At 41.6% G+C, this 27,524-nt stretch overlaps 1 protein-coding gene across 4 annotated transcripts in view; it reads right to left on the bottom strand.

Moving 5' to 3' along the window:
• The window catches only part of CPT1A (carnitine palmitoyltransferase 1A), a 386,602-nt gene that overhangs the window by 207,646 nt on the left and 151,432 nt on the right, over window positions 1-27,524 (bottom strand). For all 4 annotated transcript variants that reach the window (XM_085644765.1, XM_085644763.1, XM_085644764.1 and 1 more), the window contains exons 6-7: window positions 24,833-24,970; window positions 7,436-7,513 (exon numbers count right to left, since the gene is read on the bottom strand). In XM_085644765.1, the coding sequence (XP_085500891.1) occupies window positions 7,436-7,513; window positions 24,833-24,970 (216 nt within the window). The remainder of the gene's footprint in view (window positions 1-7,435; window positions 7,514-24,832; window positions 24,971-27,524) is intronic.

Raw genomic sequence — 27,524 nt, 5'->3', positions numbered from 1 at the left:
GGGTTTTGAAGGGCCCATTCAGTGAACAGTGTCATAATAAAGCTCAGACCCCGAGTTGAGATAACCAAACAAAGCAACATTCTAACATGCTTGCTGTTGGCAATTGTTAAGAGTTGCAGTTTTGGGTAAAGAGAATTGTTTTTACCTCTACATCGGATGGTCCCTTTAAGGTTTTCAGACAGAATCTTTGGAAAAGGTGGCAACAATTGCAGGCTAAGTATATGACATCTCATCAATCCTGCCAGCCTCCAAAGCCTTGCCTTTACCGCCTCCTTTCTCCAAGCAGATGATTATAAAACAAGATTTTCACAGTTGCTTGTTCCGATAGTGCAGTTTTGGCGGTAGTAATGGAGGGACAGCAGGTTTGTTAATCCACAAGTCTTTCATCACTGCTGGCCCTGCTACTTCCAAAGGAAGATGCTGGCTCCACCTCATCCCTTTCAGGTTTCCCTCCCTCTTTTGTGGCCAACTGGTGCCATCCGGGACACAGACAGTCTTACAAACAGCAGGTGTATTACTAATTTAGTCCTTAATGGAGTACGTCCACCAAAAATATAGAAGTATGTCTGAAAAGAGATGGGACAGTCACTAAGAAGTGTGTCTGGAAACTTTGAAGCAAGCATACTGCATTTACCATAATGCAATTGGTTGAATTGTGCTGGGATGAGAGGCAATGTGCTCCCTCTCCCTTTGTGTTTAAAAGGCTCCCCTGGACAAACGAGCTGACAAGCTCACATGGGATGCACCTGTTGCCTATACAGTGGTAATGTGACCTGTGAAGACTTGGGCAGCATTTCAGAAATCCCATATGGCTTTTCTCTACTACTTTTACTCTCTACTGATGAAAGGTTTAACCCAGAAAACAGTACTACTTTCAAAAACTTTTGTGAAAAACTAAAGGAACTTTGAAGTAAGCATACTGCATTTACCAGAATGCAATGGGGTGAATTGTGCTGGAATGAGAGTCAGTGTGCTCCCTCCCCCCTTGTGTTTAAAAGGTGCACTTGAGCCTACGAGCTGATGAGCTCACCTGGGATACATCTGTGTGCTTGTGGAGTGCTATTGTGACCTGTGAAAACTTGGGCAGCATTTCAGCAATCCCAGATGACTTTTCTCTGATCTCTACTACTTCTGCACCCTCCCTCTCAGTACAGAAAAGAAACTTAGCCTAAGTAATTGAAATACAGTTATAAAATGACCCTAAGTGTGGTTCATTTTCTAAACCTATTATCGCAGGGGCTTCCAGAAACACTTGGTTCATGCACTTTCATACAACTTTGACTGCCATTCAATTTTGGGTTTGGTTTGATTATCAGAGTTTACAGTTGAGGAAAATATTGTGGGTTGTACTACATATGGGCTACGATATCAACCATTCTCATATTTTACTGAGCAGCTTTACATTTTACAACTAACCATTGCTTGCCTCTGAAGGATCATGGGATTTCAAATAATCTGCCAAGTGCTCCTGCTTTTGAAAGCAATATACCTATGAAACACCCAAGCTTTTTGCTTTCTTTTCTGCTTCTTTTTCAGTACTGTCAATAAGGCCCATATTTGTGCAACAGGGAATATGGAAGTAATAGGCCAGAAAATGCCAAGTAACAGAAATACAGCCAAGATGATATTTTTGACACACTCAGTTAAAACTAGGAGATAATTATCTGCTCTGGTTTTAGTTTCCGATAATGTTAACCAGCTATAATAAAGCATCTCACTCCAACACCAAGCGTAAGATGTATTTTTTTTGTTAAATATCTTTATGGCATTTCTTATCAATCAAGCAAATAAATAAAATCAACACATAAGTGGCAATCTGTAATAGATAAAGAAAATTAAAAGAAACATAATTGTTCAGAGTGCATTTTGCTAAACTGATTGTAGATTATTTACCTAAAAAGTCAATTAACAGAGACCACAGCTCTCTTAATTGTGTGTGCGAAGGGGCAGCATTAGTTTGTTGGGGCGAGGTGGCATAGTATTCAGTGCAGGATGTAGTCTGTGTGACAGATGCAGATTCTGAGAGCAGAATGTCGAGTGAAGTAGCCTATGGTTCTTACGAAATACAGAAGCAGAGCCGATAGAATGGATTATGATACCTTTGTTGGTAGCTGAGGCTGATGGTAGAGGTTGGATGACTGGGAGTTATTTGCAAGCAGATCTTTCCTTGAACCTTGTCAAGGATATAACTTCAAAGATAGGCTGCATGGTCTTCTGAGTTTTTTGCTTATTTGTTCGCTAGGTTATAACGTAGCTGTAGGGTTTGGAAAGGGATTAAGGACTCTTGTGACTATGACTGTCTGAGAGAAGTTCTACCTTGTACCATCCCAGATCTCGAAAATGGTCAGGGATTGGTAGTTTGTAAGTCGATGTTGAACCTTTAGGAATTGTTTTCCCATTCAGTGATGGTAAGCTTGCATTGTTTCCTAAATTTGATACCTTTTTTCTTAGTCGACACAGGAACATCAAAGGATGAATTGTTTCTTCTCTTGATAGTTGAGGGAAACATATGAAGGCAAATTGCTATGTGAGTGAGGTCTCGAGCTTAACCCAGAAAGAGGGTGTTGGATCACTGGAGACACAATGACCACAGATGTGCTTTTGCCACTCATATCGCTTCTTGTTATATATTGACGTTGGGAAAATTAGTGCTTCCAAGGTGTTTTGGCAAAGTGAGTTTATTTAGCAAAACAATTGTGATTTTCCCCCTTACCAGGAAAAACCTTTAGGCATACTGTGAACCTCATTTATTTAAGGTTGAGATGAGAAGTTAGGGGGGAACAAGGTTGGGTGTACAAAGTCATCAAGTGAGAATCATTTAAATAGTGTCTAGTCGGGTCCATCAGAGAGAGGTTTAAAAGGAACCATATGGACGTTTTCAGTTCGATTTCTTCTCATACTTTCCTTTGATTTAAATTGGATTAAGCATCAATTTGATAATATGATTTCTTGTTAGGTTACTTGAGAAGGGCACATTTGAAATTGCAATTGACAAACTTGACATTACTAAGGGAAGAATTTTAGCTTTATCTTGCTCCGCTTTACTTCTCTAGATAGATTCATATAGCTCCAGTCCATTCAAGAGTTTCTGAATCGAACATTCTGGATTGTTAAGGAATGGTACTGGTCGACATACGCCTAAAGTTTGTACTTGTTAGACTTAATTTTAATGCCTTCTATAAATCTACTATTCCGGATTCTTTCAAAAAGCAGCTCAATTGCTAAAATACAGAGGTTGTGAAGGGGTGCACCCTTATCTGGCCCACCAGCTGTGGTAAACATCTGATTTAACTTAGGATGCCACACTGGAGAGCAATTAAGTACTGGATGCAGAAGGTCCCTCCTTCACAAACCCAGATTGATCGGATTGGACCACAGATTAGATAAATGGGGTACAATTTTGGCTAAGATTTTGCAGTCTGTATTAATCAACGAGATGGGACAACACTTCTTTGCTTCTTGTGAGTGTTTCTCCTTGTTGATGGGGATGATTGTGGCTTATGAAACAGTGCCAAAGGGAGCACCAGTATATTTGCACTGGTTGAATAGTGATAGGAGTCTTTGAGTTAGTATCTCTGGGTCTGGTTGCCAGAATTCGACCATCCGGGCCAGGAGCTTTCCATTACTTGAGGCTTTGAGGCTTTGCATGTTGTTTAATACTTCCTCCTTGGTGCTTATAGCTTCCAGAGTTGATAAGTTAAGTAATTTCTATTTGGTTGTAATATTTTCTGGAGTGAGGAAAATAATTTAAGGTCTTCCTTAGAGTGCTGTTTATCATACATGTAAAGTGCTTACTAGAAGTCTTTAAAGATATTAGATATTTCAGAGTATTTAGATTTAAGTAACCATTGTTTATTTTTTTTAATCACAATTATTTCTTACTTCTATTTTCTATCTTTAATGTAATCGTCAAGAAAGTTACCACTTCTGTTTCCAGCAGTATTATATTTGAATTTGATGCGAAGAAAAATGAGATCCGCATTGTGTTAAATTAAGTTACGTTTTCGGTTTTAGGTGGTAATTGTGGATGGATCACCAGTTTTCTTTGAGAAATATGTTTCCAATTTTTTTACCTTCTTTAGTATTTTTGGGGATTCTTTTAACACTTCTTTCTAGCTCATAGCGCTGTAACCTCACCTTGTGCGGTTGTGCTTTAGGCATCCCAGACAACTTCTTTGGGGATTGTTTTGGAGTCGTTAGTGAAGAAGTTCGTGGTGAACTATTTGAAATGGCTGTCAGGGTTAAGCTATCCAGGGCAGAGGGTCTTAAACTTTTGACTTCTGTGGACCACCACGTAATCTCTACTAGAACCCAGGGACACCTGCTAAATCATTATTGAAATCCAGGGACCCCCCCCACCCAGTTACTACTAGAAGCGGGGGACCCCATTCCAAGCATTTTTAGTCATCTGAACTGCAAAAACATACACAAAAATACAGAAAAAGTATTTATCAAACAAATACACAAATGATGACATTTTTTATTTAATTCACAAACACATATACAATTTTAACTCTAATGGGAAGGTTGAAGCCTTTTTAAATTCAATTGCGGCTGCTCATTATCCATTCTATGTCTGGTTTGATGGATTTGCACTGCTCTTACAAATCAATTTGGGGATACTCATTTTTAGCCTACAATTTAACATTTTGCTTCTTTATTTACATCCATTTTCTTAATCTGTTAATATTAATTATGTATTATTTAATATTTTAGTATTTAATAATTACATTATTTAATTTTCCAAGCAGTTGAGGAACCCCTGAGAAGGCTATGCACACCCCAAGGGGTCTCAGGACCACAAGAACTACTGATCTACGGGGACTTGTAGCCAACTCTTGTGCTCTCAAACGTGAATGCGACTGGAGTACGGTCGGACAGCAACATTGAGCCAATAATTGCTCTTGTTATGGTGCTGAGAAGTGGTCTAAATGGAAGATCTAGTCGGTTCTCAGACATGAATTACGAGGGTTTAAACAGAATGTAAATCTGTGTGATAGGGTTGGCAAAGCACCATACACCTGCTAAGTTTTCTTCCTTGAATATTTCCTTGAATATTTTCTGGAACGCCTTTGGGAATTTGTTATGGTAATATTTTCCAGAAGATTAAAGTCAATATAGGTCCTGCAGTCTCTTCAGAGGATCAAGTTTCTTGGGGGGGGGGCTTTCTCTCTTGACTTGCTTAATCTCCTTACAGAATTGGGCAACATTGGACCTGGAGCATAGATAATAATGAAGGTGTAAATGTAAAGTAGCCACTGTTAATTTTGGGTCTAAACCAGCTGCCTTTTTTATCAGAGTTGGTAGCTGACTGTAATGTTCATGTTTTTATGAATAAGAATTGCAGCCGTGGTCTTTTTCTTTTCTGGCTTGTGAGAAGCCAATTTCTACCACCCAATTCTTTTGCAGCTTTAGGGTTTCTGCTTCATTTAAAATGGTTTCTTGAATACAGACTAGGTTCAAGCTCAGTTTATGTAGGTGTACAAGGATTTTCTGTCTCTAAATGGGATTGTGTATCCCTTGTACTATGAGGAGTTGCATTTAATAAACATCTTAGTGATTACTGAGAGGTGTGAACGATGAACTGCGAGAGCCAATGGGTTCTCTTTAAGGATTGGTTGTAACAATCTGAATAATGAATATGGTGTTTCTCAGAAACTGACAGTCAGGTGAAGTCTAAGCGCCTTTGGGTCATTACTGAGATTGAGTTTGTTTGTTGGCTAGGTCTTTGATATTAGTCACTCTTCTCTTCCCCTTCTGAATGACCATGCAGTTAGAGGTTATTCATCATGCTCTAGTTGTACATATCTTACATGGTGGAGTTAGCAAACTTCAAATTCCAATTCTTTTATTCTAGACGTAAAGCATATGAGTCTCTTAACTCAGAATTCTTCATTTATTTTATTCTCCATGCTGTTTAGCCTCCCTTCTAAACTCTGTAGTTTTCGTGAGGTTACCGTTAGAAATGGGAGTCAATTACTTCTGTTATCCATCACTCATAAGTTTGTTTCATAGGCGAGAAAGGGTCACTTTTTGCGGATTAATTTTACTGTGTTGGTTATATCCTTATTAGCCATGTTTCTTCCATTTAGTGTACGTGGTGGTATGTGGTCTAATATATGCTCAGATCTTGATCTCTTCTTAAGGGTTGGTGTTAATCACTGCATGGTCTTTCTTAGTACTTGTTATTTAGTATTTTTTCATGTAGGTTAGTGTTTAATACCAAGTACTTGGTACTTGCAAATTACTTGATGATTGTACCTGGTGCTTCAGGTCTGATGCCTGGTGCTTGCACTTGCTAACTTGTACGTGCATATGATTTGCTTGTACCTCCCGTTTACTTTAAGTTAAAAATTCAGCTTAACTTCAGCTAAAATTATTTTAGCTTCAGACTATGTTAATTTGCGTTTGCTTTCCTTTGCTACTATTTAACATTATCCTTAGTTTTCTTTTTTCTAACCTGTGCTTTCTCCCTGATGTTTTAATAGTGCTACATCCAATAGATGGCTGCAGCCTTATGTGAACCCAGCATTGCATGACTAAATTATGTGATCTGAAATCGACTGAGCTTCCAAAAAGATGGTGAGCAGTGAGGCCTTGATGCCAGATCCTCCTGGCAAGAAGCTGTGTTGGTTTACTTGCCATGAGCAGTGGGCAGCCAAGCTCCTGATACAAGCATCAAGCAGGTTGGCCCTGATATTGCAGTGCAGTCATATGTGCATCTCACTCACCGTTTCTCAGAGGCTGCTGTGCAGATCTACTGTGGAAACACCGGAGGCCGGTGATCCATGGGGCTCTGTAGAAGGAATCTCGGGGCTGCAATAATGTGGACGTCTAGCACGGAGGTAGACACTGCCTGTGATGTGATAAGGATGTGTTTGAGCAGATGGCATACCGAGCAAAGCATTCAAGCCTTGTTGAGAATGGGGATCGGGAAAGATAGCCACAGTCTTTAATGGGTAGCAAAAGGGTTCATTTATCTTGCCCTCACCTCTGGTCACAAGGTAAGTAGTAGTGTCCTTTGGAGGACTAGGATTAGTACCCAAAATTGACTTAATGGACCTTGTCGGTGCGGAGATTCACCCAGAGGTGGTCCTACTTGCTGGCTGGCTAGCCACACCCTAAGTGATCAATGTATTAATGCTTCTCTTGCATGTGATAATTTAAAAAGACTGGACTATCCATTTTGGAAAACTGTTTTGTAAGGAAGTTTGTGTACTGCTTGAACCTGGTTCCTCATGAAGTCCCAGATATCAAATCAAAGAACAATGGTAGTGTGTGTGTGTATTTGCAGGCTGGAATGTATGATCACAGTAGACAAGAGGAGGAACTCCAAATGATGAAATATTAACACGGAGTCTGCTTTCAAACTATGCAGCAATAAAGTCAACAGTTTTCAAGGTACTGCTAAGGAAAGAAAATGAAATGTACTTACCATTGCAAAGTAATTACTGTTAACCATAATTGGCCCGCGTCCTCTGAGGTAGATGTACTCTTCCCACCAGTCACTTACCTAAGGAGACAAAAAACCAAATCAGATTACTTGCTTTTACCTTTCGATTAATGGCCAGGGGCTCATCTAAATAAATAAGGAAAGATTAGTAATTTTAGAAACAATGAATTAATGGTATTTCGAAAACGAATGCTTTCAATCACTAAGTATGCTGTGTCTGAAGTGCTATCAAGAAGTGGTCAATGCTCACGGAAGAAGACGTGTATCACTTTCAATCAGTCATAGCAAATGACTGCAGAAACAAAGTTTAAAACGGGGCTTTTGGACATTGCTACTATCTTCAGATGGACAGATGCGTTCAAAATGGTCCGGTATTTACGACACAATAGGCAGATACCAGCAAATCGGCAACAGGAAACGAGGCTAAGGAATGTACTAATAAGCCAAGCGTGGAAGCTGCGTAATGCTGAACGTGAGATAGGAACAGTATATGCAAGCACTGGAGCCAACTAAAAAGTAAACAGTGGCCCATGCCAGCTGTGTGTAGCGCTCTGGGGTGAGCAGGGCCAGGGGTATTACTATGACAGGCGAGGCTGCCAGCTGGCAGTGCCAGGTGTTTACTGCTCTTTCTTCCCAGCCAAAGGTGAGAGGAACAAAGCGTTAGCCATTAGATTGCTCAATTGGGTACCAAGTACAAATCTAACTCCAAAGAATGCGGCGTCGATGAGTCCAGTGCCGGCAGGATCGATGAAGCCTCCCACGCTCTCTCAAATGTGAAAGCAAAAAATCCATAGGTCAATGTCCGAAACCGTGACTTGTAATCTAGCCTCATTCTTGCTGTTGAAAGGTGAATGTCACAATGTAAGCACAGTGTTCGTATGAAGACACGTAATGCCACCGACGCAAGGACTGCTACCTGTGCATTGTAATAGTCTCTCAAGACGCCGACGACGGATCAGAGCCAATGGTTTGAGCTGGTAATTATTTACAAAGAAGTAGCACACCTTTCCTGAGAATGTGACTCATTTCCAAAGTCCAGGACAGTACCAAAGGGCATAAAACAACACAGTTACGATGTACTTAAAACCGATCCTATCTCTTCTCCAAACACCCCACTAAAACGACTGGCCTCTTACTTCACTACCCCAAACGTTTACTATAAATAGATGGTGAACCAAAGTAGATAGACCAGGAATCTATAATCAAAGGCAGGACAGAGCAGTTGTGGGACCACGCAGGGGTGCATTAACGTAAGGTTTGCTTACCAATAATAAGTCGGAGAAAAAACACATCGTCCAAATCTAATTCTAGATTGTGGAGGTGACGAAATTACAACACATCTGGGGTGGTTAATGCGACAAAAAGGTGACGTGGTCAAAGCAGGGGGGGATCTTTCTGAAACATTCAATGACGCCCACAAAAAAAGTTAACTATGTAACATCAGGTAAAAATTGAATCTCAATTGTACCACTTACAGTGGGTTTTCAGTCTTTGCTGCTTTTACAGGACCCTCATTTCCCATTGCTCTGCCCTTCATGCTCACATTTTTAGGTCTCGCCTTGCTATTGCGTAAGCGATCGCAAAGCGAGACTATGGTAAGGGGGTTTTAAAAGTGCTCCCAAAAAGCGGATTGCATGGCTAGCACGCGCACAATCGCGCGCATTGTGCCGCCATGCAATCCGTTTGGCAGCGCACTTCAAAGGGTCCGCTCCCCCGCCTGGAATGCGCTCCCCCGCCAAGCGCGCGCACCACGCTCCGCCGGGCTTGTCTAACCGCGGAAAGTACATTCAACAAACAAAGCCCGAAATTCTTCATTCTGAGACCAAAATATATATACAAAAATATTTGAGTCGCTTCCCGTTTAAAGGCTTCACAGCAGAGTGAAAAGAATACACCAATAATCTGATTGTTTGCTGTCAATCCATAGGGGTGTCGCTATCAATGGTGCAGCACGTAGAGTGGTACCGAGGCCCATGAGCAATTCTCTACTGTTCAGACGCACAAGAATTACATATCAATAGAGCCTTTCTTCGATATACCGCTTATTAAGCAGCGACCCCTCCTCCCCCACCGCCACAACCTTACAGTTACACGCATACCAACGCAGCAGGCACATTAGCCTGCTGTTCTACCTTCTTCTGTGAAGTGCTCGCGCTGCCTGCAGCACGATTTCTCCGGCATAAATGGCTGCTTTGTGAAAGGGGAGAGAATCTGTTTAAATGGTTTTTTTCTGTTCTGATAACAGAATGTTCCTAATCTGAGCTTGTTTTTTTTATCGAAATCCAGCTGTGATTGATCTTTCCGGCACTAGAAACGACGCGCGGAGTCTGCCCTTATCTGATCCGCCACAGCCTGTCGCTGTAAGATGTTCCGTTTCAGCCCCTTGAGGGCCGGCTAGGCAGTTCCAGTAAGCGGCTCGGAGGACAGACCGGCTGCGAAATCCACATTTTCGGGGAAATATTTCATTGCGTTTGTAGGGGCAGCCGTGTCTCTTCTCTCACTCATAGGGCAAACTCTGGCCTCCCCTCAATTTATTCCGGTCGGTGCAGGCGGCGACGGGGGCTCTCTGAGTTGAGATTCCAACTGGGTCCAAAACAAAGTCCTGAATTTAAGGGCCATCAGCCCTCCTCTTTAAGTGTCATCCAGACTGGGAGCCATCTGGAGCCCAACACTTGAATGCCAATACAATGGAAGGAAACCAAGGCGCACAGCATGTGATCACACATGCACTTCACGTGTGCTTAAGAGAAGCTAAGAAGGCAGGTTCTTAACTGTGTTCAACTCCCTGTGAAAGAGATGTGCACGCACTGCGAGGATGCAACATGGATGTGTCCGTATGAGTAGATACACAACTATTGATTTAAATGACACATACTCATTTATTTAGATTTAAAACGTTTATAGCACTACTGACCCCAGTGCATGGTGTCAGAGCGCTTTATATCACACAGAGACCAAACAAATCATACAAGTGTGTAAATCAATGTACAGGAAACGTTACATACAAGAATGAAGGGTACATGTTGTAAGAATCACACAACATCCATACTTGTAGACCTTATTTCTTAAGAGCGAATGTCTAGAGAAACATAACTCCGGATATAAAACCTAACGCAGTGATTGGGGTTGCCGGTACGAACAAGACTATTACTTCCCAAGGAACCCTTCTTTGCAATCTTAGAATAACAATTGAGAGAAAAATCACTATAAGGATCTAACCTCATGATATACAGTTTGCGTGCAGCTCCTTGAAGCCGGTAAATAGATCACTGCTGCATATGAACTGGAAGTAACAAAGTGATCCCAGCATTAAAAACAAGCATTTGCAATGCAATAGGTCTCGCATTTGCGAGATTTTCAGCTATTGGCATTGTCAAGGACAATGCCTTTTATTTATCTGTTTTAAAAACCAACACATAAATAAAAAGCATTGTCATTTACAATGCCAATAGCTAAAAATCTCGCAAATGCGAGACCTATTGCATTGCAAATGCTTGTTAACATTACTCCCCACCATTGTTTCTCTTTTAGGTTTCTCCCGCTGCACTTACATCATACTTTTATCACTTTTCTCCTCCGCTTTCACTTCTTCGACAGCTGCCTATTTCTTCATGTTCATGCCCATCTCTTTGGCTTGTTGCGAGTCTCCTATACCTCTTTTCTTTTGAAGCCTTTGTACCATTTTCTATTTTGTCTTTTTGCATTGTTTGGAAAAAAATTATTGGGTTTTGTTAGAGCCTACAATTTTTCATGATTACGATTTTGGTTGTGTAGTAAAGTGCTGCTTTTTGACATGGTCACCCCCACTTTGTGCCTGGTATCTGATGCAATTTTGATAGAAGTGCACTTGGTTCCTGCTGTCCAGGTCCTCAGTAGCAGATCTATTTCCCTAAAAACTGTACAATTGTTTCCCCAATCGGCCATAGCTTTAGCACACCATGCAAGTCTATAGTAAATGGTACCCCTGGTACCTAGTGCAAGGAGGCTTCAGAGGATCCTTAAGGGCTGCAGCATGTTTTGTGCCACCCTAAGGGACCCTCAGCACCAACATGCAAATTACCATTGCAGGTTGCCTGCCATGGTGCAGAAAAAAGTAAAGACACGACATGGCACTACAAACATTGCATGCAATATAGGTAAGTTACCCCTACAGCATGCCTTACAGTCCTAAGGCAGGGTTCACTATAATATGTGTGGACATATCTGCAGGAGCAGATACCCCCTTGTGATATCTAAGTCGATTCCTGGTTATTACAAGTGAACAGGGAAGCGTTTTTAAGAACATATGCTGTACACTGGTGTTTACGAGTTCTTCAGATACATGAAGGCTTCACTGAAACTAGAGATGTTTGGTAACAAACATCTCACATTAACAAATGCACACTGCGTCCAGTGATGTCCTTATTAATATGTACACCGAGTGGGAACCTTAGAGGTGCTCCCTGAAAACCTACCGACAACTAGTGTGATGGCCAACTGGTGTAGACCAGCCTGCCACCACAGACAGGTTTCTGACCCCCTGCAGGCGAGAGCCTGCGCTCTCTGAGAGCAGAAACAATGCTTGCTCCAGCTGGAGGTGTTGTCACAACCTCCAAGCATGATGGCTAAGTGATCAGTATATCAAGGCAGGAGGCAACAAAAGCCTCTACCACCTATGATATGTTACCCAAAGCTTCCCCAGACAGGGAAAATGCCACCCTCTGCCCTGGGCCCATTTGGTACTGGAACAGGTGAGACAATTAGCCAGCCAGAAGGCATGAACCCCTCTCATTCTAGTACCACCCTTAAGGGGGGCTAAGTGAAGTTGACACAACTTTTAGAATTTCACCATCTTAGTTTTGGCAGAATTAGGTTCTCTGGATTAGGTTTATGCCCACTGCCCACAGGAAGTGGTCATATAGAGGGTGTAGACACCCTAAAGGTACGTAGCCCATTGGGAACTACCTGGTACTCCCTAGAACGCCCCGAAATTGGGTATTTAGGTGGCCTCCCTGACACCGGGAACTTAGATTCGACAGATCAAGAAGAGAGGACAAAGAAGAGCAGCGAGAAAAAATAAACTGAAAACTGCTGTGCACCAAACCCTGCCTGCACTAAGTCTTGACAATCGTGACCAGCAACTCGCCCTGCAGCCGACCAGCTTTCAAGAACCCTGGGAGACTGCCAGCCCTTCGCAAATTGCCAGCAAATCTCCCATGGAGTAGAGGAGTTGCTCCCTTGCAATTCGCAGGCATGGAAACGCGAAGTCCGGTTGATCGAGTTGCCGATCTCTGGCAAGCCTGATGCAGCAGCTGCCCAGGAAGAGGACTTTATGCTCCTGAAGCAGAGACTGCCCCTCCATCAAATGAGAGGATACTAGGACAAACCAGAGCTGCAAAGGACCAATACCTGGAGCACCGCCCATGAGAGTCTAATCTAGACTTCCACTGCACCAAGACCAAGCAGCAAGGACGTCGGCACCGCAGAGAACCACTTTCAGAGCGGCCAGGCAGTCCTGATTTATGCACCCTCAACCAGCAAGGCCAACAACTACAATGCTACAGGTCGCATAGAGCCCAGTGGACCTCATCATTCTGCCCCCGAGCGCCCGGTCCGGGTACCGACAAACCGGCTATGCCCTCTTGTCCCCTGGAACATTGAGACCTGAGCCCCCCTATTGAGAGCTTCTGGACTTGTCCCCAAGTCTCCCCCTGCAGCCTGTTTCTTGCTGGCCCCCCTACTCCCTACTAACATAGCAGGCAGAGCTACCAACCTGACCTCTGCAACCGGATGCCCCATGGCAATTAACGAGTAACTGCTGGTAGTACTTTGGACCTTGGCCCTCCTATGACCTGAAGACTCAAAAGAGACCCCAGAAGCCGACCGTAAATACCTGTATGCTATCACTGTCTTTTCTCCCATAGGAAAGCATTGTGCGTAAAGGCGCATTTAAGTAACTGTTTTACTTGCATGCAAAATTCAATATTTAAATAAGGACTTTCTTGATAACGTTCCTGGTATAAAAATGTATATAAAAATAAGACTTATTTTTCTAAATTGGTCTCGGATTTATTCTCGAGTGTGTCTCTCATTTATTGCCTAGGTGAGTACAACAAATGCTTAGCAAGACCCTACGATCAGCCCGACTGCACTACCACAAAAGAGAGCATTTGGGTTATCATTTTTGCCACTGTAAACCAACTGGGCTTAGCCTGGACTCTTTACGCAGTGTACCTCGTTTTGGTCCACTACATAAGGAGCCAGCTTCCTATACTGCGGTATCATTTTTGTGTAATCTATAGGACCCCACTGCTGCCAATCAAAATCAAGTTTATTTTATAAACAACTTCTTCACTGTTTTGCCCACACAATATATTTGCACAAATGAGTCTTTTATAGATGCAGGATGCAATGTAAGGGAAGGTGTTGCTACTGTCCAGCAAGGTCCTTTTCAATTCAACAATAAGGGTCACTCATTGGAATGGGCAGGCTCAAGAAGCAAGGTTCAAATTGGTTTCTGAATAACTCTTGGGCTTTGCAAAGAGCGCTCTGTTGTATTCTAACTACTGCCTGTCACTACCCAATATGTGATTTTATCTAAAAACGTGCACCTTCTTTGCGCCAACCAAAAGGAGGACTGATATGATTTGAAATAGAAAGTGACCCATTGGCTGGCTAGGAGAATAGGTCACAGTGAACAGTTGTTTAGAAATATTATGGTCAGAAGAATGTTGTGGTGGAAATGGTCAGAAGTTAGGAGAGGGGAACTGTGTGTTGATAAACTTGGGAGATGCTTCAGTGGCTGGAAATATGTTATATAAACTTAACTCTGTACATGATGGTCATAGTAAAATTAAGACTGTGGCAATGGGCTAATTTTAACGCCCAGTGGATTGCGGTAGACCAAAGCAAGCAGTCACAAGGAGAGGAAGACACAGTGCCGACCATACCATCTTCAACATACCCTGCCGACCATACCATCTTCAACATACCCACCAGTAATTCTCTTGCTCTGCTTGATTGCATGGATGTGAATGATTGACTGCTGCACAATTGGCCTGTAGGAACTGACCTTTTAGAAAAGCTTAGTCCCAAGCAGCAAACAGGAAATAAAACTCGAGGGCATTATTGAAATGCAGCCACCAGGATTAAACTATCACCCGAGTGACTGTAGCCAATTGGTTTCATGGAATGACGCAGGTATAACTTCTAAACTAAATAGCCCGGAATGGCTTACATTAGAACATTGGAATGTTGAGCACTCTATTGAAGACAATGGAGTGCTTCGGGTTTCTAATAGGTGGTAGAAGCCTGGAACGTCAACATTCCAATGTTTGTTCACAGCTCATGCTGTGAACAAAGACCTCAAACAGACCGAGGGAATTTCAACCCCCTCCAGCTCGTGAGGCCTTTGTTTTACAAATCAGAACATTCTGGCCTCTAGGGGCGAATGTTCCAATAGCCTTAGAGCCTTCCATTGCGGGCTCTAACATATTAAAGGCCCTTGCCTTTGGTTCGGGCCTTTTAATGCTGGACTGTGCCTTTAATGGCTGGCAGAGCCCACTACGATGGACTCAAAGGTTATATTAAGACGTCAGATTTGATTTGCGTCCAGGAAACTTTGGATGTTGAACCTTTTTATACTGAAGGTTATTCCATTTTTGTTACTCCTGCTTCACCTTCTGCGATGAGCTGGGACAAAGCATGGTTTAGCCCGGTTTGATTCGGTCCTCAGCCCAGGGAAAGTTGTATGGCTTAAATGTGATTCTAATAATTACTAGATAATGCACATTCAATTTTTAGGGGTGCTTAACATTCTACTAATTATTTTTTGGAATAACGTCTTTAATTTTGGTCTCACAGACTCAACTATCACCCATCTAGAAAAAGAACTTGAAAATGATATTGCTAACCATGAAATTAGCTTTTTAATCATTTAGGTGGTTGATATTAATGTGCATTTATGCAAAAACTCGCTCAAAAACAGCTTGTGGATTTGTAAACACAAGTGGGGTGGGCCAATCTCATGTTACTCACGATCCCTATGCAAGACACTTAACACTTTGCTGATGGAATACAGCTTGGTTTTTGCCTCAGAGGCGTGCCCCCTTGTTTTGCCCCTGCCACCAACTTTTAAAGATGAAATGCTTTTATCCGAGGAATGTTCGCCTTGCATGTCTACCTTTAAGGTAACACCAAAATAATGTACAAGTGACCATAAGCCATTATCAATGTGCCTTGCAGATGGGCATAATCCTAAAGTCCCAGCAAACAGGCAACTGAACTTGAGTCAATTGACAATAATGGCATATTGTTGAGATGGTGTGATATTAACCCAATTAGTTTCCTGTCTGACTTATTTTATTTAAATGTAGGGACATGCTGGGTGTGCTTACATAAGGATGCGGAACCTTTTTGAGACCCTTTTGGCACCCTTAATTCCTTGCTAACCCTTCCAGTGCATTCCCAAAAGGTAAATGCCCATAAAAGATTCCATTTAGTCTGTTCTCATGCACACAACCACCTTATGCCTGCAATTGAAGGGGGACATCACATACCAGATGAAGTCCAGGCATGCAGGAAACAATAAAAACAAGCATTGGCATAGCCAATACGTCTCGCCTTTGGGACCTTATAAGTGTTTAGCCATGCAGCACATTTTCCTGGGTGTTGTGCAGCCAGAAATTGAAGAGCTATACAACTGCTACACACTAGTTCAAGTAGTCTGATTTAGAAATATATGCTTGCATTAGTAAACATTTATGGACACATTGAAAGGCACTTTAAAGCACAAAGACAAGTGCCTCTATGCAAGTCAACAGAGCTATAACATTCTTTATGCGGCTATCATAAAGCGGTTTCCTTAATAAATGTTACAAATAATCCAAGTCTGAGCCTCCACCAGCCACGGATCACAAGAATAACAGTCTGGTTCTTTTGAGTTATACTTCATATAAATGGACAGAAATAATCAGTCCTTATTAAAAATATTTAGAATAAAAAAACATTTTAAACATCTGTGTGTGCAGATGTTGAGTCTGTGTGGCTTTTGTTATCAGAATACTTCAACTTTAAGGAAAACTTTGAATATGTTGGTTATTAGGAATAATCATGGAATACCTTCATTTGAAAATATAATCATACATGCTCAGGTGCAAATCTGTGAAACCCATCGATGGGAGAGAGTATGCCAGCTTTTAATTATGACAATGATGATAACTTACGTTGTGTTAACACACAGGCTCAGGAGGACAAATGCAGTGTGCCTCCATCAAAGCTAAAACCAGTGACTCAGACTTACAGAAGATACGAGGGGTGATGTCAGTGAAGTCAGCTTATACATTCGCAAGATAGTTTTGTGCCACTGGTACACCATGCGTAGGCACCTTGGACGTTACGATTGGGGGGGTAGGGGACGAAATTCATGCACTTTACTTTTTCGTAGTTATGCAAAATTTCAACAAAATAACATGTAATTATACTTAACAGAAAACTGGCATTTGGTGCTGTATTTTAGCACAAAACTGAAGTAAAATGTATTTCTCTCTTAGAAAAAACTCTACAAAAAACCCTAAAGCACCGCAAATGGCAGCCGCTCGTGCTCTGCTCTGCGGTCGGTACTGAAGGCCTCCCTCCAAGCCAGTGTTGGGGAAAAAGAGGGAATCTAGACAGATCTCAAATCCGCATCGATTACTGCGCCACACCCAGGATCCGGGCCGGCCGCAGTACAATGCGCGGACTGAGCACCGGCGAGATCTGCAAACACCAGGGCTCATTCAGAGCACCCGCACTTAGTCAGAACTTTGCAACTTCAGCCTGGTTCACGCGATACAAAGCTTCAAAAATAAAATAAAACAGACTTTAGAACAGCCTCCCTTACCGCCTTCCCAAAGCGTCAGTTTTACCACAGCCGCGGGCCCCGTTCGTCGTCCTCCAACAGCCGGGCCGAAGCCTACACCTCACCTTCCTGTCAGGGTTCGGCCCCACCACAAACTACCTTACATCTGTGAAGAGAGGGGCTGAGGCGAACGCAGGCCCCACAGACACTGGCCTGGAAACGGAAGGGAAAGAACCAGCGAGGCGCACGAACATGCAAGGTACAGGGGATGGGAAACAATTCAAACGGCCAAAAACACGGAACTGTGCAGACTTGCATAGTAGATAAAGGCATAAGGCACAATAAACACATGAGTAAACAGGAGACAAACATTGTGTGTTCTCGCACACACGCAACGAATACCTCCAAACAAAGCAAACTACATGCATGCATGCACATAGGAACACAACTACACAGGAGACAAACATTGCGTGTTCACGCACACGCGCAACAAATATCTCCAAACAAAGCAAACTCAAACGAGGGAAGCAGCTGCCACCCTGCGTGCTGCTGCTCGCAACACGACTAACAAAGAATAGCATCCTGAGAGTGTTGTGAGCGCTCTGCAAGGAAGTAAAAAAAAAAAAAAATGCAGCTGCCACACTGCGCGCCGCTGCTCGCTCCAGAGAGCAAAACGCCGTGGGCTCTGAACTTTCACATAAAGAGGTGGGAAATGCACCCGCCTTTGGCCATTTGCGTGCTTTTATTATTGAAAGCCACACGCAAAGGCCAATGGAATGTGTGGGAGTTGCCAAACAGTCACAGAGAAGTTTCGGAGAAGTTTGGAGTGCTCACAAGAAGCCTCCCATAGAGCAGCGCATGCGCGCTGCGCTGGGCTTGACCTAAAAAAAAAAAATCTACTGGAAGCAAGGACAAATATAAGGAAAGACGCCTGGAATTCCCTGATGATGGCTGGCAGTGGGGTTCCTGGGGAAGTTGTCAACATGTCCCATGACAAAAGTGGACATTTGAATTACTGCTGAAAGCTGGATGTGATGTTTACTCTCTGGGTCAGTAAACTTGCTCCCCTTGTTTGGAGACAGTGGGAACACTGAGCCAAAGACCACTCACCTCATAATCCCCATTGAAGTAGTAGAGGTGGTTTATGTATTTAAGACAAGTCCCAATGGAAAAGCCCCAGGCCAGATGGCGTCCCAAATGGATGTCTACAAAAGAAACACCTGCTTATGGGTCCCCATTCTAACACCTGTAATTAGAGCAGCTAGCCCCAGTCCACCATAATTCCAAAGGTGTTCATCCAGGGTGAGTTTTGGCAAACTTTTTTTCACATTATGCATAAACGGTTTCGAGAGGTCTCACCTGTCATTCTGATGCTGCTTTAGGCAGATGACGCAGTCCTGCACTGTTTTTTAAGCAGCAGCTTTATCTAGAGACACATATGTCAAGATTATAGACCGTCATCTGTGGGCCCAAATCTACCAAAAGGCGCTGTCCTAATATTTCTGGAAACCAGGAGGTGCGCACAGATTTTGATATATTTGAAGATGCAGCTGGATACCACTTTTAATTGGGAGCATCTACACAAGATGAGGCAGCAACAATTCTCCAGGTCAATAGGGGTGGTTTATATCTAAGCTAGAACAGAAACCAATTTGAGAACTACTCACAGTTTATAAAAGTAGATGTTGCAACATATGATGTTGGTGTGTGAGGGTTTTCAGACACCGGGATCTGGAAAGATAATTTTCTGTGCAGACTTTTGGCTGTTTCGCAAAGCTGCCTGCTCTACTTAGGACTGCCATGATGAAATTGGGACATTGTTCACGAAGGATATGATAAAATTATGTCTGTTAACTGTTATTGGTTTCAATCTGGGTCAAACCTGGAGCTAGCGTTACTAGGACTATACTGCAGATTGCTTACTATCAGACAAAGTGCCACGTATCCCATCACTCTCCTGGATCTAAATGTCTTTTTCCTCATTGTGTGTTGCTGAGCTTTACACCAGCCCTGATTCCATGAATGGATCAACAAAAGAAACGTTCAAGCAGTTGTTTCTTGAACATAATAAGATTGTAAGAACTCTGCAAGAATGTCAAAACTGCTCGGTGAGGGGCCATTGCCATCATTTCACTCCCGGCAGTGACAGAATCTTATTTTCTTTCTTTAAGCAATTACAAACATAGGTGTCATTTGACCCGTTTTAGAATAAACATGATGCAATTTTTAGTTGCACTCCCTCGTAGTGGGGTCTGCTCTTCGGATCTTTTTATGTTGTTCTTGTGATAATCAGTTAAATTAAGCATGCTTCACTTTATACTTTTTTGCAATTTCGATGGGACGGCTAGGAAACTTTGGGCATATGTATCAAGCCCTATTCCCGTTCGCAAACGGGCCGATTCTCAGAATCGGCCCGTCTGTGAAAAGGAAAAGGCCTTTTGGGATGCATCATTGCAAAATAGGGAATCGCAACATTTGTGATTCCCTATTTTGCAACCGCATTTAAGGAATCGCAAAGTGCGATTCCGTAAATGCGATGCAGGAAGCACCCAAGTTGGTGGTAATTTGCGATTGCTTTAAAAAATGCAAATTTTTGCATTTTTCAAAGTGCCATTTGGCGCACATAAAAGCCCTTAGGGCATGTATGTGCGCCACATGTGCGCACACACATATTTCTGAGGTGTAACAGTGTCTTTTTGAGACCCTTGCAATTGCATTCGCAATTTCGGAGAACCTAATGGGTAGTCTCAAATTGTGAATGTCTTCCCATTCATTCCTATGTGCCTCTTGGCCCATAGAAATGAATGGGAAGCCATTCCTTAATTGCGACTCGCAATTTGGAAGTCGCAATTAAGGAATGCTAAGGAATCACAAAATATTTGCTATTTTTTAATTACACCTTGTTGTGCGATTCTCAAATAGCGATTCTCTAAAAATCGCTATTTGAGAATCGCAAGACCATTCTTGGATACATATACCCCCAAATCTGCTACCAGTATAGCGTGCCATAAATTGGAGCCAGTGTATAGCAGCTTTCCTATTCTTATAAAACCTTGACTCTGGTGTCGTATGTATGACTGTAATAAACTTTATACAGGGTGCATTTAAAATCAGGAAATCCTTATAGGGATTGTGTCTTACTTCAGTGAACAGTCCATGTTTATCAGATTTCATTTTAGCTGTTGTACAATAGGATGCTTTTAATTCAAAATGTCTTGCATTTATTGTACCAATTAAATATATTTAGTCTTATTTATCTTGTTTATGAACCTTTTATGACGAAGGAGAGAATAATAAAGGATTAATTGATCAATTCTTTCATATGATGGGCCTTTGGAGTATTAGATTAATAATTCTGGTCTGTATCATACCCATTATGAATCACTGTTATGACTATGTATGCTGTTTAAAACAACCCCCTACCAAAGGAGAGACCCATTTGGAGGATTCAGCATAATTCAGACGTCAAGTCATCTGCTCCTGAAGATGAGATGCAATCTCCAAAGGCTTCTGTTATGCCTGCTGACAGTCACATACTAACAGAATACCAGGTCTGTCTGTCTATCTATCTATATTTACATATATAGCACAAACTTCTCTTGTTTTAGGCTTTTTCTGATACATTGAATCTACCCTTCTATCAGGGAAGTTTCTAGGACTGATGGTTCCTTTTGCTGTTATCTTCCTTATTTGAGTCATCTGAATATCATATCGCCCCTTTAAGCAGACTGTATGCTTCCCACGTGTCACCAGTTCTTGTATTGCTTGGTTAGAAGAGTTTCATTCAAGTTCCATATGTCCTGCTATCAATTTACCACTTACTAAGAGGTAATTAAATCAACATGCTTTTCTGTTTTTTTTTTAGGTGTCTTATAAATGGCAGACCTAGTTGCAAGTTGGATCATATCACTCTACAGAGATAACTTTGTTGTAGCAGGAGCACTCTAACATGAGGCACTCTAAACTTAGTGAGCCAATTTTTCAAACAAAGCATATATAATCAGAGCTGCTCTTTAATTACACAATAGGGTGCTAGAGACCTATGATTGTTACTCATATTGAGCAATTAAAACTGTGGATCATTTGCATAATCTTGCAAAAATCAATTAGATTAACTTGAAACTGATGACTCTCAAATCACCTTTTATTAATTGGATCTCTGAAGTTGTTCAAAACCATTTCAAGTACAGCCCCCTAAAAACAGTACCTTGGTTTTTGCCTCTTTTAATCTTTGTGAAAACCTTAAAGTGGGACACAAGCGTCAATCACTGTACAAGCAGAAATATACTTTTATATTCACAGCTCACCTGTTTTCCTGAAAGCTGACCCAACAAAAAGTATATAATACAACATGCATTTCAGAGATCCAGTGACCACCAGAAAGAACTCCTTATAATTGTATAGGAATTCCATTTCCTGTAAAGCAATGAGTCCATAATGTCTACTATTGCAGGGATTCTGTGTAAACAGAACTATGCCTGAGACGGCAGAACGTCAGTATTTAGAGACTGAGTCACTATACCACATCAGTACCTACGAGCCCCAATCCAGACTAGCTCATAGTACGTTACCTGTCCTACTAACATTCCCAGAGTGACAAGTAAGTAGCATGCGAGAACACAACACTCTAGTCGGGCCAGGGAACCGCAGAAACAGATTGTCACCTTTCGTTTACTCACTCATGCTTATCCATAATAAACAAAACAGAGACAAGAACAGTTTACAAAATTTCTTGAAACCTATCCTGGTCTATTATAAAACATCTGTGCTGCAACTCGAAAACATATGGATCCAACAGAGTGAGGTACTTTAAAAGTAAACTATAAACAATAAGAAGTCCTACAATGGTGAATTATTTATCTGCCTCAGCCTACCCCAATTATGGAAACACAATTTTATATTATAAATCTCTGGGTTTAGTGGTGAACCCCATACCTGCTATGCATAGGTAGTTGTTCTACATCTCAGGCAGTGGATCTCTCTCTCGTCTGGACCGTTGCTCTGCTAGAATGTCTTCTCTCTGTTTTAAAAATGGCGTGTCTCGTGTATATGTTATGAGGTGTCTTCTTGAAAACAGCAGATGTGAATGTATGTTATGTCTAAGTGTCGAGCTACATCTGCTAACTGATTACAAGAAGACCGGGCACAGTGTTGTTTAACTTTGTACTAGATGTTCAGACAGTCTGAAACAATAACAAAAACATGTGCAGAGCTTCTCGAAAATTAAGCATGCTTCACTTTATACTGTTTTGCAATTTCGATGGGACGGCTAAGAAAATTTGGGCATATGTATCAAGCCCTATTCCCGTTCGCAAACGGGCCGATTCTCAGAATCGGCCCGTCTGCGAACAGGAAAAGGCCTTTGGGGATGCATCATCGCAAAATAGGGAATCGCAACATTTGTGATTCCCTATTTTGCAACCGCATTTAAGGAATCGCAAATTGCGATTCCGTAAATGCGATGTAGGAAGCACCCAAGTGGTGGTAATTTGCGATTTCTTTAAAAAATGCTAATTTTTGCATTTTTCAAAGTGCCATTTGGCGCACATAAAAGCCCTTAGGGCATGTATGTGCGCCACATGTACGCACACACATATTTCAGAGGTGCAACAGTGTCCTTTTGAGACCCTGGCAATTGCATTCTCAATTTGGGAGAACCTAATGGGTACTCTCAAATTGCGAATGTCTTCCCATTCATTCCTATGTGCCTCTTGGCCCATAGAAATGAATGGGAAGCCATTCCTTAATTGCGACTCGCAATTTGCGAGTCGCAATTAAGGAATGCTAAGGAATCACAAAATATGTGAATATGTGATATGTGAATGTATGTTATGTCTAAGTGCCGAGCTACATCTGCTAACGGATTACAAGAAGACCGGGCACAGTGTTGTTTAACTTTGTACTAGATGTTCAGACAGTCTGAAACAATAACAAAAACATGTACAGAGCTTCTCGAAAATAATGTTGTGGTACAAAAATAAACATGCCAAGCGTACCGTGTGCAAGGCAAAGCAGCCTGAATGTGCAAGCAAAATAAAATAAGAGCAAACTAAGCGGGCCCTAAAGGGATCTCAAATCGCTCTCTATCAATCAATAGTGATGATCATCGAGTTTTTTAAAAGCTGGCAAACAACCCCAGGACTACCACATCACTGACATCACTATATAAAGGTCTTGTGACAACTAATATGTGTTGTTACTGAAACCTGTGTTGAAAACTACAATGGACGGTTGTCATCCTTACAGTATTTGACATTATCAGCTCATGAGGATTATGGCTGTACACCAACTGCAACAATTCATTGAAAAGGATCAGTGGTTAAACCTTATCCGATCAGGCTTCAGTACAGAGAGAAAACTGAATCAATCCGGATCTCCACTCAAGATGACTTTCAAAAAGAAGTGGGCTAGGGTGATACCAGTCTCTTTGTTGTTCTTGATTTTTCATTGGCTGTGTCATTTGTGTGAAACTGGTCTACAACCAAGCCAAACTTTTAAGGGCACAGGATTTGTGTATATCCCTTGTTTCAGACTTACCAGCAGTATTACCTTGCCACCATTCAAATCACAGTTCAATTCTCTCACCAATACAGTTCACATCCCTCATCCACATCAACCACATTTTGTTTCTTAACTCTCACCTACTTCCACATTAAGTACTCCATGAGGAAAACATTGCAAATTCCAATAAATGTAACATCTTCAACATCTAAGGGCATTTCATTACTAACACCTGGATGTACAACTATACAATGAAATGTAACCCAGATTAAGAAAACAAGTACCTACCTGTAAAAAGGTAATGCGATGGACCTACAGTTTAACCTTAGTACTACCTTTCAATAGGACTGGGAAAGGTAGTTCAGTCTCAGATTTCATCACCTCAGGTCTGTTATCTTGGTACAGTAGTTCTTGATCTTAGACTAACTATGGAACCACAGCTAACCATAGGTGACCTTTGGTTATAACAGAAGTTGTCATACTTGGTATACCCACCAACTCTGTACTGTTGCACTAATTCAGCCATTTGGATTGTTCAAGAATTGATATAGCAAAGATTTGCATGAGTGCCTGTTGCCATGACTGCAGTCCGTCTTTTACAGAGAGCAACAGCTTACAGAGCATGTCCCCCATTTTGCCTTTCCTTCACTAGCTCTTTGTGGTACAAGAGGTAGACATCAAAGTTTTATTCATAAATCACTAAACCTTCAATAAAAAAAGCACAGTGCTCTTACAGAACAAGGGATCCTACCATACTCAAACATTTCTAAGAAAGAAAAAGCCCTGGAGGTAGCAGTAGATCTGCCACCTCTCTGCCCCTTTCCAAACAACATATTGCAACTGATCTGCCTCCCCAACTCCAGACTATACAGAATGAAAATATTCCTAAATTAAATGAAGACATTATTCCTACCAGTGCACTGAGATACCATCTATTTTCTGTATTCTGTAGTACTAAGCATTCATGCAATATTGGCACCATGCACAAAATAAACAAAAAGGATTATTTACCACTAGGAGAACAAATGTAAAGGCAAGAAAGCTTTCATAGGGTTACTTACATAGTTTGTTGCCCACCAAGACTTAAGTTTCAAGTACCATTGTAGTTTTGGTCCTAAGGTAATGGCAAAGTCTTTGGCAAGAGCATTCATTCTTCTGAAATCGGTTTCATCCATCAGGGGTTTCACAGAATCCAAATACTAGAGCAAACATTAAACAAAGCATGGTTAAAACAGTGCACTGCAAAGGGCACGGAGATGTACAATAGTCCTCCAAGTGAGGTGAGAGCTGTAATTTTGGAATGTATGACGTTAAAACGCAAACATATACCACGCATGCCTTTACAATGCAGTTTTTACATCGCAACATCCTTTACAATGCATTTTTAGAAACTACATTTACAACACATTCCATTAAGTCGCATTATACCATTACAACCCATACCATTACAAAGCATACCATTACATTGCATTTAAGGTAAGTGTTGGATAATGTAAGGGTAAAAGTTACTATTCCCACTCCAGTGAGTGCAACAGTAGGATAAGTGTTAAATAGTGTAAGGGTTAAAACTATGCTTTGTAATGGTATGCGTTGTAATGACATACGACGTAATGGCTGCGTCGTAGTGACATGCGTTGTAATGGCATGCGTTGTAGTGACATGTGTTGTAGTGACATGTGATGTAATGGCTGCGTTGTAATGACATGCGATGTAAAGGATGTTGCGTTGTAATGACTGCGTTGTAAAGGTTGTTTCCCGTAATTTTGGAGTGCTTAATTTTAGAAAATGTAATTTTGTGCCAGATCCTTATTTTATTACATATTAGACCCACACACATCTCTGCTATCCACAATACAAAACACTGATGCTAGACCCATTATTCAAAACAAAAAAATTAACATACCGTAAAACACTGATGTAAAATCACAAATGAAGAGGTCCTAACAGAGTTGATCAGCAGCGGGGATTTCAAACCACAAAGGTCAGAATCAACTGCTGCAAGAGCCACATATTTACAAATGGGATATGTGCCATTTATTCTTTATTTAGGTATGTTGTTAAGTTCAAACATCTTGCCTTGTTGTTGGTTGGAATACTGGATTCCACCCTTTCTTTTGTTTGCATAGGTCAATGGTCTAATTTCCAAAGATAGCCATGCTCAAACTCAAAATAATATTACTCATCATTATTGGTTGCGGTAATTGGGTCTGCAGGGTGTTACGTCCTGATCACAGCTACTTACTGGAAGCAGAGACAGCTGAAAATTCCTCTTCTGATGTGAATGTAACAATTCTGTTGAGGTTTTAATCAGCATATGAATGCTATCACATAGTGGTTGAGGCAGACTGGGTTGATTGCAAAATAATGTAATGAGGCTCTTGATTAACAAGATAATATCTTGAAGTGTTTAGGAGACCACAAATTAAGAGCTGCTAAACAGAAGTAAAGTACAGGATGTATCAGCCCATGAAAGGTGAGCCGGTAGCGTACAATCCTTCAACAGAAAAGCTGTAACGAGTCATAATCACCTAAGGTTTTAGCCCAAAATTAAAATGAATTCCGAAGACTTTCCTGGACTTGACCATTAGGTGGTGGCGCAATGGTGGCCGTGTGAATCTATAATAGGTTCATGCTATACAAATGTGCAGGCAGAAGCCCAGACAAGGCAGAGCAAGCAGCAAAGGTAGTCTAAAGTAATTTTAATTCACCTGACAACTCTCCTCCTCTTTAACAGAAACTCCGGAGAATGTTAAAAGATACAAGCACAAACCAACCAAACTCAAAAGCAAAAAATATGTTTTGGAGTGACCACAGAAGTTGTGCTATATGTCATCTAATAACACAAATGCAAACATGCGTCAAGGAGTAACTCACTTATATGGTTGTTCAGACATGGTCTCCCTCGTAAAAGACAATTTTTTCTCTGGTAGTAAACAATAAACTCAGTATAGTAATAAATAAAAAAAAGACTATCTTCTTGCGAATTAAAGTCAATCAGTCTAGGGCAGTGAATCTTTGTGACGGCAGGTGCATGAAGGTACCAGCACCAACTGATATACAGACTGTTTAGTCCTGCTAACTGGCAGCATTGACCTCAGACAGCTAACAAACAGACATGCCTCTCTTACTGATGACACACAGAAGTGTCAATCAAAGACAGCTATTGTCAATTTAGGCTTCTGCCGTGCAGTGCCTGGGCTTCAGACCAATCAGATGGTAAAGCCATTCTTTCCCAAATCGTCAAAAGGGCGGGCACGATCAATGAGCATCACTGACCCCATTCCTCCCTGTGACAAATTATGAAAGTGTACGTTTAAAAGCAAGAAGCTGCAACTAATAAAAAAGTGGAGCCTGTGTAGTGCATCAGCATGTACCTGACGTCACAGGGATTCATGCTGTACTATGCACGAGCAGGCTCCAGTTTTCAACTTCTTGTTCGACTGCTTGAGGTAGGAACTTCAACTGAGAGGGGAAGTGTGTACCTTCCCAGGTTCCCTGAAGCACCAAAAATTGGGAATGTGAGTACTCAGCCTCTATAACAGCCCCTCCAGACAGCCTATGAAATAAGTGTGTTTAGAATCGATTTCATGCTTGAAACTGGACAAAATACAAGCTTCAGAGGACGAAAAAAAGACTCCCAAATGAGCAAGGAACCAGCATGAAGAAAATCCTCAAGGACAAACAATGATTAGCACAAGCGGTGAAGGGTAATTTCACTGCTGTGATTACCAGAAAGATGGGAGTCCTCAAAGG

The sequence above is a fragment of the Triturus cristatus genome, chromosome 3_1, assembly GCF_964204655.1.
Source record: "Triturus cristatus chromosome 3_1, aTriCri1.1, whole genome shotgun sequence".
Lineage (NCBI taxonomy): Eukaryota > Metazoa > Chordata > Amphibia > Caudata > Salamandridae > Triturus > Triturus cristatus.
This window is presented reverse-complemented; position numbering and strand designations above follow the sequence as displayed.